Source organism: Lacerta agilis, chromosome 14 (assembly GCF_009819535.1).
Source record: "Lacerta agilis isolate rLacAgi1 chromosome 14, rLacAgi1.pri, whole genome shotgun sequence".
NCBI lineage: Eukaryota > Metazoa > Chordata > Lepidosauria > Squamata > Lacertidae > Lacerta > Lacerta agilis.
The window spans coordinates 7,283,524-7,299,430 of NC_046325.1; the positions used below are offsets into that span (position 1 = coordinate 7,283,524).

At 40.3% G+C, this 15,907-nt stretch overlaps 2 protein-coding genes across 2 annotated transcripts; both read left to right on the forward strand.

Annotated features, from left to right (window-relative positions):
* The first annotated feature begins 1,788 nt into the window (after positions 1–1,788).
* LOC117058127 (vomeronasal type-2 receptor 26-like) lies at positions 1,789–3,147 on the forward strand. Its single transcript, XM_033169066.1, has 2 exons — positions 1,789–1,897; positions 2,246–3,147. Exon 2 carries the CDS (start codon positions 2,248–2,250, stop codon positions 3,145–3,147), a length of 900 nt encoding a protein of 299 aa, XP_033024957.1. The 5' UTR covers positions 1,789–1,897; positions 2,246–2,247.
* Positions 3,148–5,180: 2,033 nt separating this feature from the next.
* Positions 5,181–13,201, forward strand: LOC117058931 (vomeronasal type-2 receptor 26-like). The gene is made up of 5 exons (XM_033170350.1): positions 5,181–5,323; positions 5,877–6,168; positions 8,197–8,424; positions 11,070–11,196; positions 12,300–13,201. The coding sequence occupies exons 1-5, from the start codon at positions 5,181–5,183 to the stop codon at positions 13,199–13,201; spliced, it is 1,692 nt and encodes a 563-aa protein (XP_033026241.1).
* The last annotated feature ends 2,706 nt before the right edge of the window (positions 13,202–15,907 follow it).

Consider the following 15,907-nt stretch of genomic DNA (forward strand, 5'->3'; position numbering starts at 1 on the left):
GGGAGCCAGCGTTTGTGCAAAGACAGCTTCCCGGGTCATGTGGTCAGCATGACTAAACTGCTACAGCCGCATGGAGGACCGTGACAAGTGCCAGAGCGCACAGAAACGCCGTTCACCTTCCCACTGCAGCAGTACCTATTTATTTACTTGCACTGGTATGCTTTCGAACTGCTAGGTTGGAAGAAGCTGGGACAAAGCAATGGGAGCTCACCCCATCCCATGGATTTGAACTGCCAACTTGGCAAGCCCAAGAGGCTCAGTGGTTTAGACAACGGCACCACCCACTTCCCTAGATAAATAGGTACCACTGTGACGGGAAGGTAAACAGCGTTTCCATGCGCTCTGAAGTGAGATGACCACTGCACCACATAGTCACCTTTGACTGGACCTAACCATCCAGGGGTCCTTTACCTTTACCTAGAGAATCTCACTGCCATCCACATCCAAAATTCAGATGCAACGTTTTGCTTTGGCAAAATAATGCTGTACTTTTGGCAGGTGAAGTGTTGATGGTATTCACTGTGTATTTCTTAAATATGGGAGGGTTCTAGGAAATTCAGAACAAAGTTGTTCTGATGGCACAAGTTGGCCATCACAATTTCTACTGGGTTGTGGTCACCAGAACAAATGCTTTGAATGGGAAAAGAATGCCAATCCCTTGCATATCCAGGCAGGGCTTGAAGCTACCCTTTTGACATTGTGTGTGAAGAACCTCAGTACCAGAGGCTGAATGCAGACCAGATCTGTTTGGTCCTCAAATACCTACCAGGTCATGCCCCTTCTCATTGGTGTATGCATGTGTACTTAGCTGGACTTCAAGTTACAAAGGTAAGGGTTACATTCATTTTCCAATTTTGCAGTTAGTATGCAAACCCCACATTTTTGCGTATGATGGCTGGAAAAATGTTCCTCACCCCTGAAGAGGAACGGGGCCTAATAATAATAATAATAATAATAATAATAATAATAATAATAATAATGTCTGATTAACCTTGAGGTATCAAAGCTTCACAACCCCTGCATAAACATACAAATTCTTGTGAAGAAGGCAGCCTGAGGCAGCAACACTGATGGAAATATCACATATATTGAGATCCTGAAGGACTTTTTAGGAAATCTCCTTGCAGATGGTCCTTCAAGTGCATCTGATAATAATAATAATAACAATAATAACAACAACAACAACAACAACAACAATAATATGGTAGTAGTAGTAGTTGTTGTTGTTGTTGTTGTTGTTGTTATTATTATTATTATTATTATTATTATTATTATTATTATTATTATTATTTATACCCCGCCCATCCGGCTGGGTTTCCCAAGCCACTCTGGGCAGCTCCAAACAGATTAAAAACAGAATAAAACATCAGACGTTAAAAACTTCCCTAAACAGGGCTGCCTTCAGATGTCTTCTAAAAGTCAGATAGTTGCTAATTTCCTTGACATCTGATGGGCATTCCACAGGGCAGGCACCACCACTGAGAAGTCCCTATGCCTGTTTCCCTGTAACCTCACTTCTTGCAGTGAGGGAACTGCCAGAAGGCCCTTGGAGCTAGACCTCAGTGTCTGGGCTGAACAATGGGGTTGGAGAAGCTCCTTCAGGTATACTGGGCTGAGGCCGTTTAGGGTGCATTACTGACCTGAGTATTCAATTTCTTTGTTTGAGCAGCAGAAATTTTTATATTATTATTATTATTATTATTATTATTATTATTATTATTATTATTATTATTATTATTATTTTAAAAAATCTTCTCTGTTTGTCGACAGATGATGCTTCTTTCTGTGTGCAATGACTACTGCCACCCTGGCAATCAGAAGAAAAGGAAGGAAGAGCGGAAATTTTGCTGCTATGATTGTGTCCCATGCCCAGAAGGGAAGATTTCAAACCAGAGTGGTATGTTATGAACATAAAGAATATCAGAAATGTTTGGTAGCCAATGAAGTTATTCATCACCTTTTGATATATTGATTTTTGCCTAATTTCATGGTTGGATTGCCAGAACGAACCAAAAAGGATGTTATTCAGCTGCCCAGCTATCCCAGTATTCCATTTGTTAATACAACTCTTACATGCAGTGCATCACTATAATAGATACATCCTATTCAAATACGCTAACCCTTGAACAAATGGATTCAAATTAAGAGGAGCAATAGCTACCATGTGAGATGCAGAGCAATTCACCATGCATCTTAAATAAATTGCCACTGGAATGTGAACTTCTTCTTCTTCTTCTTTTTCCAGATATGGATGACTGTTTCATGTGCCCAGAAGATCAGTATCCAAACAAGAACAAAAACGGATGCGTTGCCAAAACTCTGAACTTTCTTTCCTTTGAAGAACCATTAGGGATCAGCTTAGCCTCAATTGCTGTTTCTTTTTCTCTAGTCACAACTTTTGTGCTAGCAATATTCATTAAGCATAGAAACACCCCCATTGTCAAAGCAAACAACCGGGACCTCACATACACTCTCCTTGTCTCCCTCCTACTCTGCTTTCTCTCTTCTTTCCTGTTCTTTGGCCAACCTGGCAAAGTGACTTGCCTGCTCCGACAACCAACTTTTGGCATCATCTTCTCAGTGGCCATTTCTTGTGTGTTGGCCAAAACCAACACTGTGGTTGTAGCTTTCATGGCCACCGAACCAGGGTCCAGTATGAAGAAGTGGGTAGGGAAAAGACTGTCTCATTCCATTGTCCTTTTCTGTTGGGTTATCCAAGCATGTATTTGTATTGTGTGGTTAGCAACCTCTCCCTCATTCCCTGATTTAGACATGCACTCAGTAACTGGAAAAATCATTGTGCAATGTAATGAGGGGTCCATTGCTATGTTTTATTGTGTCCTGGGCTACATGGGTCTCCTGGCCTTTACCAGCTTCATTGTGGCATTTATAGCCCGCAGGCTACCTGACAGCTTCAATGAAGCCAAGTTTATTACTTTCAGTATGTTGCTATTTTGCAGTGTTTGGTTGTCCTTTATCCCAACTTTTCTGAGCACAAAAGGGAAATACATGGTGGCTGTGGAGATCTTCTCCATCTTGGTCTCCAGTGCTGGGTTATTGGGCTGCATCTTTGCCCCTAAATGCTATATCATTGTTCTGAAGCCTGAACTGAACAGCAAAGAACAACTAAGGAGAAGAAAGAATTAAAGGAACTCTTGATTCTCCCACCTTTTGTATTGTTTGTATTGTTTTATATGAAGGGTAATGATTTTAGGAAGGGCTTTTGGTTGGTTGTCCAGCCAGAACTTGCCAGAACTCAGTTTTGGCACCTCCCCGGTGGGTGCCATTGCCATTGTAAGGAAACAACAAAGGCATTTATGGTGTGTTCCAGAACCTCTTTTCTAGAAAAAATAACACTGATTTTAGGAGAAAATAGATTAATATTAATCACTGAAATTTATTTGCAATGGTCTACCTTGGGTGCCTTCAAGCAATGTGCTTATTGAGAATTCATTCTTCACAAAGCTCGTGGAGAGGTTATATAATGCCCTCTGTTTATTGAGCATTCACCCTTATTTGGTTGCAGAGATTTTATGACTTACTAGCAATTATGACTAGCAATTATTATTCCACACGTTCAAGTGTATATCCCCCACTCCCTATTCCATTTTTTTTTTAAGTTTGCTTGTTGCACAAGAGCACTTTAATTCACTTTAATTGCAAAAAAGCTAAATTTGCCAGTATGAAATTTATTCCCTCCTTCAAAATAGAAACCATCTGGAGAAGACTCTGGGCTTTCCATCATTTCTTTTGCTGTTCCCATTCCCTCCCAGCCAGCTTATGAACTGCCAGGTAAAAACCACAAAGCCTAGCCTTCATGATGGATTCTGCAAATTTCCAGTGTGTAATATGTTCGGTGTTCTATGTCACACCCTCAAGTTTATCGTTAATAAAGTTGTGACAGTTTATGTCTCATGAAATTCATTTCCAGGTGTGCTGGCAATATGCGTAACTTTTGTTTTGTTTTGTTTAAATGTTATTGATAACATTGATAAAGGCTATCCTATTTTCTTGTCAACCACAATCTCAGTTTGCATTACAGGAGGTTGTACTAAATGACTCTTGAGGTCTCTCCCAACTCTAGAATTCTATGATGCCCAAAAATGGAAACCAGCTACTCCATTTTCCTGCTTTTAAAGGAGTCCGAATTACAGAAAAACAATATGGCACACTAGAATTGTTTTCATAATAATAATAATAATAATAATAATAATAATAAATACGATGATGATGTTGATGATGATGATGAATGGATACTCTATCTGGAACATGACTGATGGGATTCCTTAAGATTAAAATTTATTATTGTCCCTCATTTACTCTCTTTCTCTCTCAGATTTATTTCTTAGAAGAGAGATAAGGAAATTTGCCCCCCACCCTATTAGCCACTGCCTACATGGTCAGTGGTGGGAAATGATGGAAGCTGTATCCCAGCAGCCCGTGGAACCCCACAGGTTATCCATTCTTGGCAAAAAGAAATTGTAGCTTCACATTTCTTTGATAAAACTGCAGTTGACTAGCCTCCTTTCATCAAAGTCAAAAGTTTTCTTTTTGTATTTGCTCATCATGGAAAAATGTATTTGTCACTTTTTCTGCCCCTAAGTAGCAGATGGTTAAAAGTGGGAGCAGCTCAGCATGTTTGTTAGCAAAACTGCTACTTACAGCCAAAGCAATGAAAGTGTAATTATCTCACCTAGCAATTATCCAAATCACTATACTTTGTTCACCTCTCTGAACCTTCCCAGGCTACCTAGAACTCAAGAAATCAGTCAATAAGCAAACCTCAAAGTAGTTATAAAGAAACTCCATGCTATTGGGAGTAGTAAATTGGGATAAGAGGCAGTCAAGGTTCTGTAAGTTTCAATGCTCACGTGTCACCTATATATATATATATATATGATATTGATCAGATTTAGCATCACAGTGTTGGCAATCTCTGCTAACAAGGTATACAGTTGTAACCCTTTGATTCTCGAATGCTGGTTGTAAACCATTCTTCTAAAGCTGTATTGACAGAGCTAGGAATTACCCAATGTATCCTGTTCAAGTCATGCAGCTGCTCTGAATGGAAACAGGACGGTGTGTGTTTAGAGAAAAGTCTGCCCACTAGGATGCTGTGGCTATTGATGTTATCTCTTCCTCCTCCTGCTGTGTGCAAAGTAGATACTCTTAGGTGTCCCATGAATAATCCATTTCCTGCTCCACATCAGTGGTACCAACCGGGTGGCCTCATCATTGGTGGGATTGCTTCTCAGATATTTTATGTCTTCTATGAAGTTTCCTTCAAGGAACACCCTTCACAGAATATGTTTGATATTCCATAGTAAGAGCCTTTCCTCTCTTTGCATCATTCCAAATTTCCTTTGCTCTTGTAGCTGAAGAGAGGCATTAAAAGAATGTTTGATTCAATGCATCTACCATGCCTCAAGGAGTCATTTTTAATTATTGACAGAAAATCTTTTGTATAAGCTCCTGTGATTGGTGGTCTTCCTGATTTACTTTATAAAGGAATGTCCTTCATTTAGCCTAAATAAACATTTTCTCCCCTTTTGAAAAGTAAAAAAAAAAAAAAACTTTTAAAAATGTAACATTCGATAGTTTTCAAGAGTATAGTAGACTGTCTCCCAAGATTCCCACTGGGGAACCACGAGAACTGAGAAGGTCAAGAAAGATATTAATAGTATGTGTTTCAAAGTGTTAGGCATATCCTGACAAAGCATATTTTTTTATATGAACTGCACTGAGTTTATTAGCTAGAAACATCAATGAAAATTAAAATAATTTCATGTCAATCTACATCAGTTTCTCTTAAAAATGGCATTGTGGCATGTTGATTTCATATTCCAAAGTTGTACATTAATTAACTTTGCTTGCAGTGTGGTGACAAAATTCTACCAGCACATTCTTGCCTTGGCATTTGCCGTGAAAGAGATAAATGAGAACCCCAAGTTTTGTCCTAATATCACCCTCGGCTTTCACATCTATGATAGCTACTATGATGCCAGAATGACCTATCGTACCACTCTTGACCTGCTCTTCAAATCACATAGATTTGTTCCCAACTACAAATGTGACACCCAGAAAAATCTCATAGCCATCATTGGGGGACTTAGTGCTGACACCTCCTTCCATATGGCTGATACATTAGGCCTCTACAAGATTCCACAGGTACAGTAGGATCTCTGAAATGGTATCACAAAATACACTCTTGCCTTAACATTGTAAGAGGAAGGGTTTATGGCTGACATTTAAATCTGAAGTTGTTGTTGTTGTTGTTGTTGCTGCTGTTGTTATAACAGGCTGCAGGGTGTTAAGCTGACCTGAGCTCTCTGCAACTCTACCCCATCTGGTTTAAAGCTGGCCTAGTACATCTGTGAGTATCCCCCTACAAGAGCCATTTCCCTAGCATTCCATTCTAGCCAATGCATTCCCATCTCCATGTTGGCCATAACGAAGACACAGCTATGCTAGCCCCAACCTGCTTGCTCTGTGAACAAACCTGGGGCTGGAAATTACAGCTCCCAACCTCCTCCCCATTCACACTCACTGAAACAAAATGGAAACCACTGCCTTCCAACATCCTTCAGTCACAGGAAACTTTATGCCTCAATTCTTTCAAAGTGCTTGCTCCTTCTTCAACTTTATCCCAAACTTCCTGGCTCTTTTTCATTCCTTCTCTGTTAATATCCCTTCCTTTTTTTAAAAAAATTCTACTCTAGTTATCTGTCTTTCTCCATTCATTTGCATTTTCAACTTCCACCTTTCCTTTCACATACAAAAACCATGTGGGAGGGAGTAGGGGTCATTGTTTTGTTTTGTTCTTTTTTATATTACAGGTAGGTATCTTATGGTTTTATTTGATTTTTTTTTTCTGGGAACACCCTGAGATCTTAAGATGAAGGACAATATATGTAACAAACAAACAAACAAACAAACAAATCCAGCCAGCCAGCCAGCCTTGAATTTAAACCATAAATTGCTTAAACAAGTGTTTATTGAATAAACAGGCATCTGCTCCTAACCAATCTCTATAATTAACTTACATTTTCTTTTAGCTCACATATGGATCATTTCCCCCAGACAAAAATTATGGAAGCCAAGTACCTTCATTTTACCGCATGGTGCCCAATGAAGCCCATCAGCATATGGGGATTATCAGTTTGCTTAAGCATTTTGGATGGACGTGGGTCGGGCTCTTTACTGTCGATGATAATAGTGGAGAACATTTCTTGCAGACCCTGGAGCCATTACTTTCCCATAATGGAATCTGTTTAGCCTTCACACAAAGAATCCCACATATAGCCCGTTTTGATAACTTGGTTGAATTTCATGATATAGTCTTAAATATTTATGTTCATTTAACAGATGGCAAAGCCAATGCATTCATTATGTATGGTGAATCTTTGGCAATTTTATGGCTCAGAAGTATTATATTTCTAAGAGATCCTGAAAATAGGGAAATATCATTTAAAAAGGTGTGGATTATAACAACTCAGATTGATTTCATATTAACAGGAATTCAAAGGAGTTGGGGCCTTCAGATCTTCCAAGGTGCTATTTCCTTTACAATTCATTCACAAAATCTCCTGCAGTTCAAAGAATATCTTCAGGGAATAAAACCTTACTGGGCACAGGGAGATGGGTTTTTCAAGGACTTCTGGGAGCAAGCATTTGATTGTACATTTTCAAATCCCAGTGTGCCAATAGAGGTCAATGACATGTGTACTGGGGAGGAGAGCTTGCAGAGTCTTCCAGGGTCTCTATTTCAAATGAGCATGACTGGCCACAGCTACAGTATCTACAAGGCTGTTTTTGTTGTGGCTCATGTTTTGCAAGGCATATACTTGACTAGTTTCAAGCAAAGAGCAACCGGCAACAGTGGAATATTAAAAATTCAGGATCTGCAGCCTTGGCAGGTAATGTACTGCAATTGAAGAGTAGCAAAATATCAGACAATTTCAGTGAGCAAATTGGTAAGAAGTAAATGGTTGATCACAATTGTCATAAACAAGTAACTGCTGAAATGGTATTACGTCTTGCATTCACTGAAAAATATTTAATATCAAACAGCTGATTCATGTTTGGTCTTTGTTAAAAGAAGCCAAATAACTATAGGTAAATAATATTCCTAAAGAATGGTGGTAGAAAATCATGGCATTTTTTCAAAAAATATTTGCCTTTGTCTCTTTCCATTAGCTGCACCATTTTTTCCATGACATTTCATTTAACAACTCAGCTGGAGAAACAGTATCATTTACTGATAACAGAGAAATGCGAGGTGGATTTGACATTATGAACATGGTCATATTTCCAAATAAGTCTTTCATTCTATTGAAAATAGGATCGGTGAATCCCTATGCTCTTGATGGAAAAGAATTCATCATTCATGAGGACATGATTATGTGGCATGAGGGTTTTAACCAGGTCTGGCATAAGGGGTATTCATTCTGTTTCTTCTTCTTCTTGTATTTCTTTGTTTTTTTCATAATAATTTTTATAAGTTTTCAATTGCAATCGATCAATAGCCTCATTATAACAATACCAATTTATCATACAATTATTAATACCAATTGTGCAAATAACGAACTATATAATTTAGATAATGTAGCTCCCCACGTGCTAGATTTGATTATTTGCTTAATTTCTGCATTCCAAAATCTTATTGATTTCCATTACATTCCAGTCATAATAATAATTCCTTATACAGCAACTGCAATATTAATAACTTCTATTTCTGTTGACACAAAGCTAGAAGTGAGGAACTCAAACTATATCCTTGTTCTTCCTGTGTGTGGCAATTATTCTATCCATGGTGTTTCTTCCTGTCTTTGCAAAATGTTATGTCCCCCGGTTGTTGCGGTTATCCATCATGCCTTGGGCGGAGCTGATATCCCATTGTTGTTCCAGAAATTCCTCCACTGCTCTGTCCTGTGTTTTGTTGTTTTGCAACTTTAACAACAGTTGCAAAAATCACTCTTTCCCAATAACTAACCTGTTTTCACCATTTTTTCCCTCTCATTCTGGTAAGAAGAGAGGTCTGTCAAACTACTGACTCAATAAAAAAAAACCTTAACAGTTCCTTGCCAGTTAACATACTCCTTTCATCCATCCTTCCAGCTGAAAATATATGAGCAATTATACTTCCAAATAAATTAAATTCCAAGTCTTCTTAGTGTTTTTCATTTCACTCAATAAATAATAAAGGATAGGGAAAAGTCAGATCAAAGTTTCCATCATAAACCTTTTGCAAAATAGGGCTTCCCTCCTCTTTCCCTTTTTTTACACACACAGTTCCGTTTGATGTTGTATTCCATATTTATAATCCAATTTATTCCTTCCTCGCTTGTACAAATATGATTTGAACTAACATTCAGAGGAGGGTTGCCAAATCATAAATGCAAAGAATAATACTTTAAATAAGGAAACCGTAGACTCCCCTCCCTACAAAGTCTTTTGCACCAAATGAAGTCTTATCTCAAGTTCAAACCTTAAAGTCCTTGCAGGTGGTTTTGTTCCACAGTTTGTGACCCCATCTCTTCTAGCATGTGCCCGTACTTTAGTCCAATTAAGCTCTAATTAACAGGAGACCCTCTGCTTCTTAATGGCGACATTGGAGTGTTGCCAGCAGGTGAAATGGTTTTGCACTCAGCACTTCACTGCCCCCTCGCAATCCATGCTGGAGCCAGAGCCTGGTAGCAAGATGAACTCTGAGTGAAGCCCACTCCCCCCTGTCCCTGGGGAGAATTCGCAATGATAATTACCCTCAACCATCCTTCTTTTTCCTTCGCAAACGACCTTCCACTGTTGTGGGGTCTGCCTCCATTAAGGCAGAGCGGAACCGGAAACCAGGGGTATTCATTCTTCAGATGGGTCATTCAGGTGTCCCAAAATAACCACCAATGATCTCTTTCATAAACTCATGGAAATAATCTGGATATCTAGCTGGATGCTATTATAAACTTCCAAAACAAAGCTAATGGTTTGTTTTTTTAAAATAATAATAATAATGTTTTAATACTATTTACTATGACACATTTATATGACACATCCCTAACCATTTCTGTATTCCTAAAGTATTATTACCACTCCCCGCCCCCCCTGGCCCAGAAAAGTGTGTTGGGCTACGTTTTGCATGTGTGCCAGCATTTGAGAGGCACTGCCATAGAATATAGATTGTCTCTCATCTGCCTCCTCCTCCTCCTTCCCCATATACAATTTGAGGTAAACTGGTCGCCATTGTTTTAAACCAAGTAGGATTTTTCTCTCCTGTGATTGTCTGAATGGTTTGTGGTGCAGATGAGATTTCCCAACTTCATTGTAAACCTTACAAGCAGTACTGGAGAGGTGCAGTTAGTGGAGGCAGTCTGGTAAGTGCTTTTCCAGTGGCTCAGTGACCTGTGTGGATGGCTTTTGACATTAACTCGTGTCATTAGCTTGCTGGTGTTGGCCTCAAAGGGTGTGTGAATCATGAATACCTCACCCTAACATGACAGGCTTAGGAGCTTGATGAAAGTTTTAAATATTTTCCACACATGGTCTTTTCTCTATGCAATTTATAAGTTCCAAAATTTAGGGTTAGGACAGAGACCCTTGTTTAATTCGTGTCTTCTTTGTTGCCCTTTTCTGGTTTCTTAATTCGAATTGGCCAATGGCTGATCTAATTTCCTGTGCAAACATATATGGGATGAGCAGTCCCTTACCTTCTAAATTTTATTTTTCTCTCTCATTTAACCTCTTTTCTATTTCTATTTCTTTGTTTCTCTCTTTCTCTTTCTTTATGCCTTTATTCCTCCCCCCATCTCTTTATGTTTTTATTCTATTCAGATCAAAGTCTTAGTTGTTCTGAAGAGGGAAAATATTTGATATTAAGTTTTGTATTTTTATCTATAAACCCTAATAAAGTTTATTCAACACAACCTCCAAGAGAGAGAGAGAGAGAGAGAGAGAGAGAGAGAGAGAGAGAGAGGCTTTCCTGTTGACAGGTGATGCCCATTTCTGAGTGCAATGACTACTGTCACCCTGGTTATCGGAAGAAAAGGATCTGAAACTCCTTTTCTATTTATGAATAGGTGATACCCATTTCTGTGTGCAATGAGCACTGCCCCCCTGGTCATCAGAAGAAAAGAAAGGAAGGTGAAAAATTTTGCTGCTATGATTGTACTCCGTGTCCAGAAGGGAAGATTTCGAACCAGAATGGTAAAAGACATTCTTCATCATACTGGACTAGTAATGATTAATTAGTTACATTGATTTAAAAGAATTTAAAAAACTATGTTGTGAATGTAGCCACACTATCCTCAGAGTTGCATGAACATTTTTTTTCTGCTGCCTTCCAGTAACTTCTTATAAAAACTTTCAAAAATAACTATTAATTAAAATGTTTTGAACAAAGCTGTGATAAATAAAGCTCTAAAGGTAATTCAGATAATATTACATGACCACCAACTGGCTTAATTTCGGAAGATTGAGATAAACAGGTGCAGGGGCTGGACTGAATGGAATGAGATTGAGGAGGAAGAAAATGGTGGAAGTTTCCTCCCCTCCCGAAGCTTCCAGAGGAGAGGAATGCAGTATTGAATAACACCAGTTGGTTTAGGAAAGTCACAGCTCAGAGACAGAGGAACAGAAGAGTTGAGAGCTGTTGGGAGAAGAGCCCAGAGAGACAGAGCAGCCAGCTGACATGTCATCACTGGAGAGTATTTCTGACGCCCTTCTCCAAGAACTCGGAGTTCGTTGAGGGTGCAAGAACAAAGGACTCAGAGACAGCTTCTGGCAGCTGCCACCAGGGGAAGTGCTGTTGCTACAAAGGGAGGCAGGAGGAGCTCATTTGGAGCAACACCACTAATTGGTAGGCAGACTGATTCCTTTGTCTTGCATTGTGATGATTTAATAAACTCACTAGCATGGTGTATTGGTTAATCTGGTGAACCAGGTTCACTATCCCGCTCCCGCACATGCAACTGCTGGGTGACCTTGGGCTAGTCACACTTCTCTGAAGTCTCTCAGCCCCACTCAATTCACAGAGTGTTTGCTGTGGAGGAGGAAGGGAAAGGATATTGTTGTCCACTTTGAGACTCCTTAACGGGAGTGAAAGGAGGGATATCAAGTCCAAACTCCTCCTCCTCCTCCTCCTCCTCCTCTTCTTCATTAGTAGAACTCTTGTTATTCTCTGCTCCTTGTGGCCACCAGGGGAGGGAGAGAATTCCCTGAAGTCTGAGAACATGAATGATAACTTATATGTAAGAGCCAAAGGACACTCCTGAATTGCAACTAGAGTTCGGCCTTATGCTATTTTTCAGATATGGATGACTGCTTCAGATGCCCAGAAGATCAGTATGCAAACAAGAACAAAAATGGATGCATTCCCAAATTAATAACCTTTCTTTCTTATGAGGAATCTTTAGGAATCGGCTTAACCTCAATTGCTGTTCTTTGTTCCCTAATTACAGTTTTAGTTCTAGGAACTTTTATTAAATACAAAGACACTCCCATTGTCAAAGCCAACAACAGGGATCTCACATATGCTCTCCTTATTGCCCTCCTACTCTGCTTCCTCTCATCCTTTCTATTCATTGGACACCCTGGCAACATGACCTGTCTTCTTCGCCAACCAACTTTTGGCATCATCTTCTCCATGGCTGTTTCTTGTGTGTTGGCCAAAACCATCACTGTAGTTGCAGCTTTCATGGCCACAAAGCCTGGGTCCATTATGAGGAAGTGGGTGGGAAAAAGACTGACCAACTCCATTGTCCTTTCTGGCTCACTCATTCAAGCAAGTATTTGTACTTGGTGGTTGATGACCTCTCCCCCATTCCCTGATCTAGACATGCACTCGGTAACGGAGGAAACCATTGTGCAATGTAATGAAGGCTCAGTGACCATGTTTTCTTGTGTCCTGGGCTACATGGGCCTCCTGGCCATTGCCAGCTTCATTGTGGCATTTGCAGCTCGCAAACTACCTGACAGTTTTAATGAAGCCAAATTCATTACCTTCAGCATGTTGCTGTTTTGCAGTGTTTGGCTGTCTTTTGTCCCAACATACCTGAGCACCAAAGGAAAATCCATGGTGGTGGTGGAGATCTTCTCCATCTTGTCCTCCAGTGCTGGATTGTTGGGCTGCATCTTTGCCCCTAAATGCTACATCATTGTGCTGAAGCCTGAGCTGAACAATAGGGAGCAAATAATAAGGCGAAAGATGTAAATTGTATCTTAGTTCTTTATTCTATTCTACTGTTGTATATTAAAGAATTTAGTATAAAGTTGTTACTATAAGTACCTCTATTCTATAACTCTTTTGTGGGAGAAGTACAAGCATGTACTAAAAAGTTCAAATTTGTGAATTTAAAGTGGATTAATATGCTAGCACAGGAGTAGGGAACCTCTGGCTGGTGGGCCAAACTTCATCTAGGAATGATTCCAATTGCCAGATCATTCCTGACCATCCATACCCATCTACCCCTCATCAGACTATATAATTGACATTGTGTCACAGTTACCAATTATTTCAGAGGAATGATCAGGAGCTTAAAGTGAGTTCTTTATTTTTCATTTGCAGTAAGAAGGTGCCACAGGAGCAACTGTCAGGGACTGGGCAGAGGAGGAATGGTGGAGACTGCCTCCCCAGGTTGACCCTCCCAGAGAGGAGGAAGACAGTTCAGAATTACAACAGGGGTTATAAGGAGCTCATAGCTTGGAGGCAGAGGAGGGGGAAAGTTGGGAAATAATGGGAGAGGAGGTGGAGGAAGAGGAAGCACCAGGGGGCGACAGCAGATGGACACAGTGTCTTTAGAAAGCATTCCGGATCCACCCCCCAATCTCCCAGAACCGTCGAGTATTGAAAGTAGGAGATCAAAGAGCTCAAAGGCAGAGGGCACTTGTCAGCACTGGAGGAGGTGATCAGTATGACGAATGAAGAAATGGGAGAGACGGGTGATGGTGGTGGTGGTGGTGGAGATTCATTCGGGACAACACCATTATCCAAGAGGTTGGGTTCTAAAGCTTTTCTCTGTAAATACTGAATAAAATGTGGACAGTAAGAAACATTTCCTGGTGTTTGTATGTTCCTGGGCAACCAGTCGTGGGAGTTGCTGGCAGCCGCCTGACAGCAACTGCTACTAAGATACAGACAAAAACTCAATTTTGCAGCAGAAGACATTTCCTACTCCAAGACGATGTTTCTGTGGAAATGTGCCTTCAGATAAACTCATTACCTGGCATTGCGACACCAAGTGATTGAAAGGTAGGGCCCTCCAGATGCTGAGAAACTGCAACTCCCTTTATCCTAAGCAGGTATGGCTAGTGGCTAGGGATAATGGGAGTTATAGGTCAGCAAAATTTGGAGGGCCAAATGTTCCACACCACCTGCTTTATACAACAAGTAAATGATATTTAGACTAAAACACCTGCAAATAGAATACTGATATTAAAATTATTGCTTTATTTCAATATACATCACATATGCTAAAAAATTCAAAGTTAAAATTTTTATTTCAATTGTTCTTCAAAGGAGAGATGGAGTATAAATATTGTTATCTTTTTGGTACTAAGTCAGTCTTTCCTTGCTGAGAGACTGAAGTTGGGATCCAGGTAATTAAGTATATTTGCCACGTCTCTTCAATTCAATAGCTTTGATTTATTTGCTGCCCACAGTGGCTGGGGAAACCCAGCCAGATGGGTGGGGTATAAATAATAATAAAATTATTATTATTATTAGTAGTAGTAGTAGTAGTAGTAGTAAAAAAGGTAAAGGGACCCCTGACTGTTAGGTCCCGTCACGGATGACTATGGGTTGCGGCGTTCGTCTCGCTTTACTGGCTGAGGGAGCCAGCGTACAGCTTCCGGGTCATGTGGCCAGCATGACTAAGCCGCTTCTGGCGAACCAGAGCAGCACACGGAAACGCCATTTACCTTCCTGCCAGAGTGGTACCTATTTATCTACTTGCACTTTGGCGTGCTTTCAAACTGCTAGGTTGGCAGGAGCTCACCCCGTTGTGGGGATTCAAACTGCCGAACCTTCTGATTGGTAAGCCCTAGGCTCTGTGGTTTAACCCACAGCGCCACCCACGTCCCTTACTACTACTACATGCTGGATACGTTCCTGAGTTATGGCCATGGAGTCGTCTTCTCCCCCCAACGTTTCCAACAATTTGGTGCACAGGCTGATTCCCCACCCCATCTCCACAATGAATACAGCAACACCTTCTGTTGGTTCACGCAGGTGTTTTTAAACTATAGCTGAGCTGCAATGAAAAATGTTAACTTGGATTCCTTCAGAAACATTGGACTAGGCAGTGGCCATAATCTCAAAAATATGGTGCTACTGTTTGCATCCTAAAGCCAATGGTTTCATTCTGAGTTTCCTGTTGTTGTTTGCTCACTATGGAAAATTGTACCTGGCACTTTTTGTGTCTCTTAAGGAGCAGAGGAGAGGAATGGTGAGGAATGGTGCTTGTGGGGAGAAACAAAATGTCACTCAGAGCCAAACTCTGAAGCAATAATCCCCCCAGATGCACATACATTTATCCAAATCACTATAATTTGTTCACCTGGTCAAACCTCTAGAGACTTTCTAGGCAAGCCTGAAAGTGGTTATAAATAAACCTAAGTGCTATGGAAAGCTAGGGTAGGGGCAAGAGGTAGGCAGGGAGCGATCAATTTAATTTCTAACATCATAATCTCTGTTAGTACTCGAGTCATGTATTAGTAACACTTGGAACCCAAGATGCAGCTCTGAGATCTCAAAGAGCTGTATTGGAAGAACCATGCATGATCCAATGTGGACTCTTCAAGGGCAGCTACTATCGATGGATGGACACAGCAGAGTTTGTATTTAGAGAGAAGCTTGGGTCTCAGTATGTTGTGTCTATTTGTGCTCTTGTTTCTAATGCCTGCTGTTGTGTGTAAAACA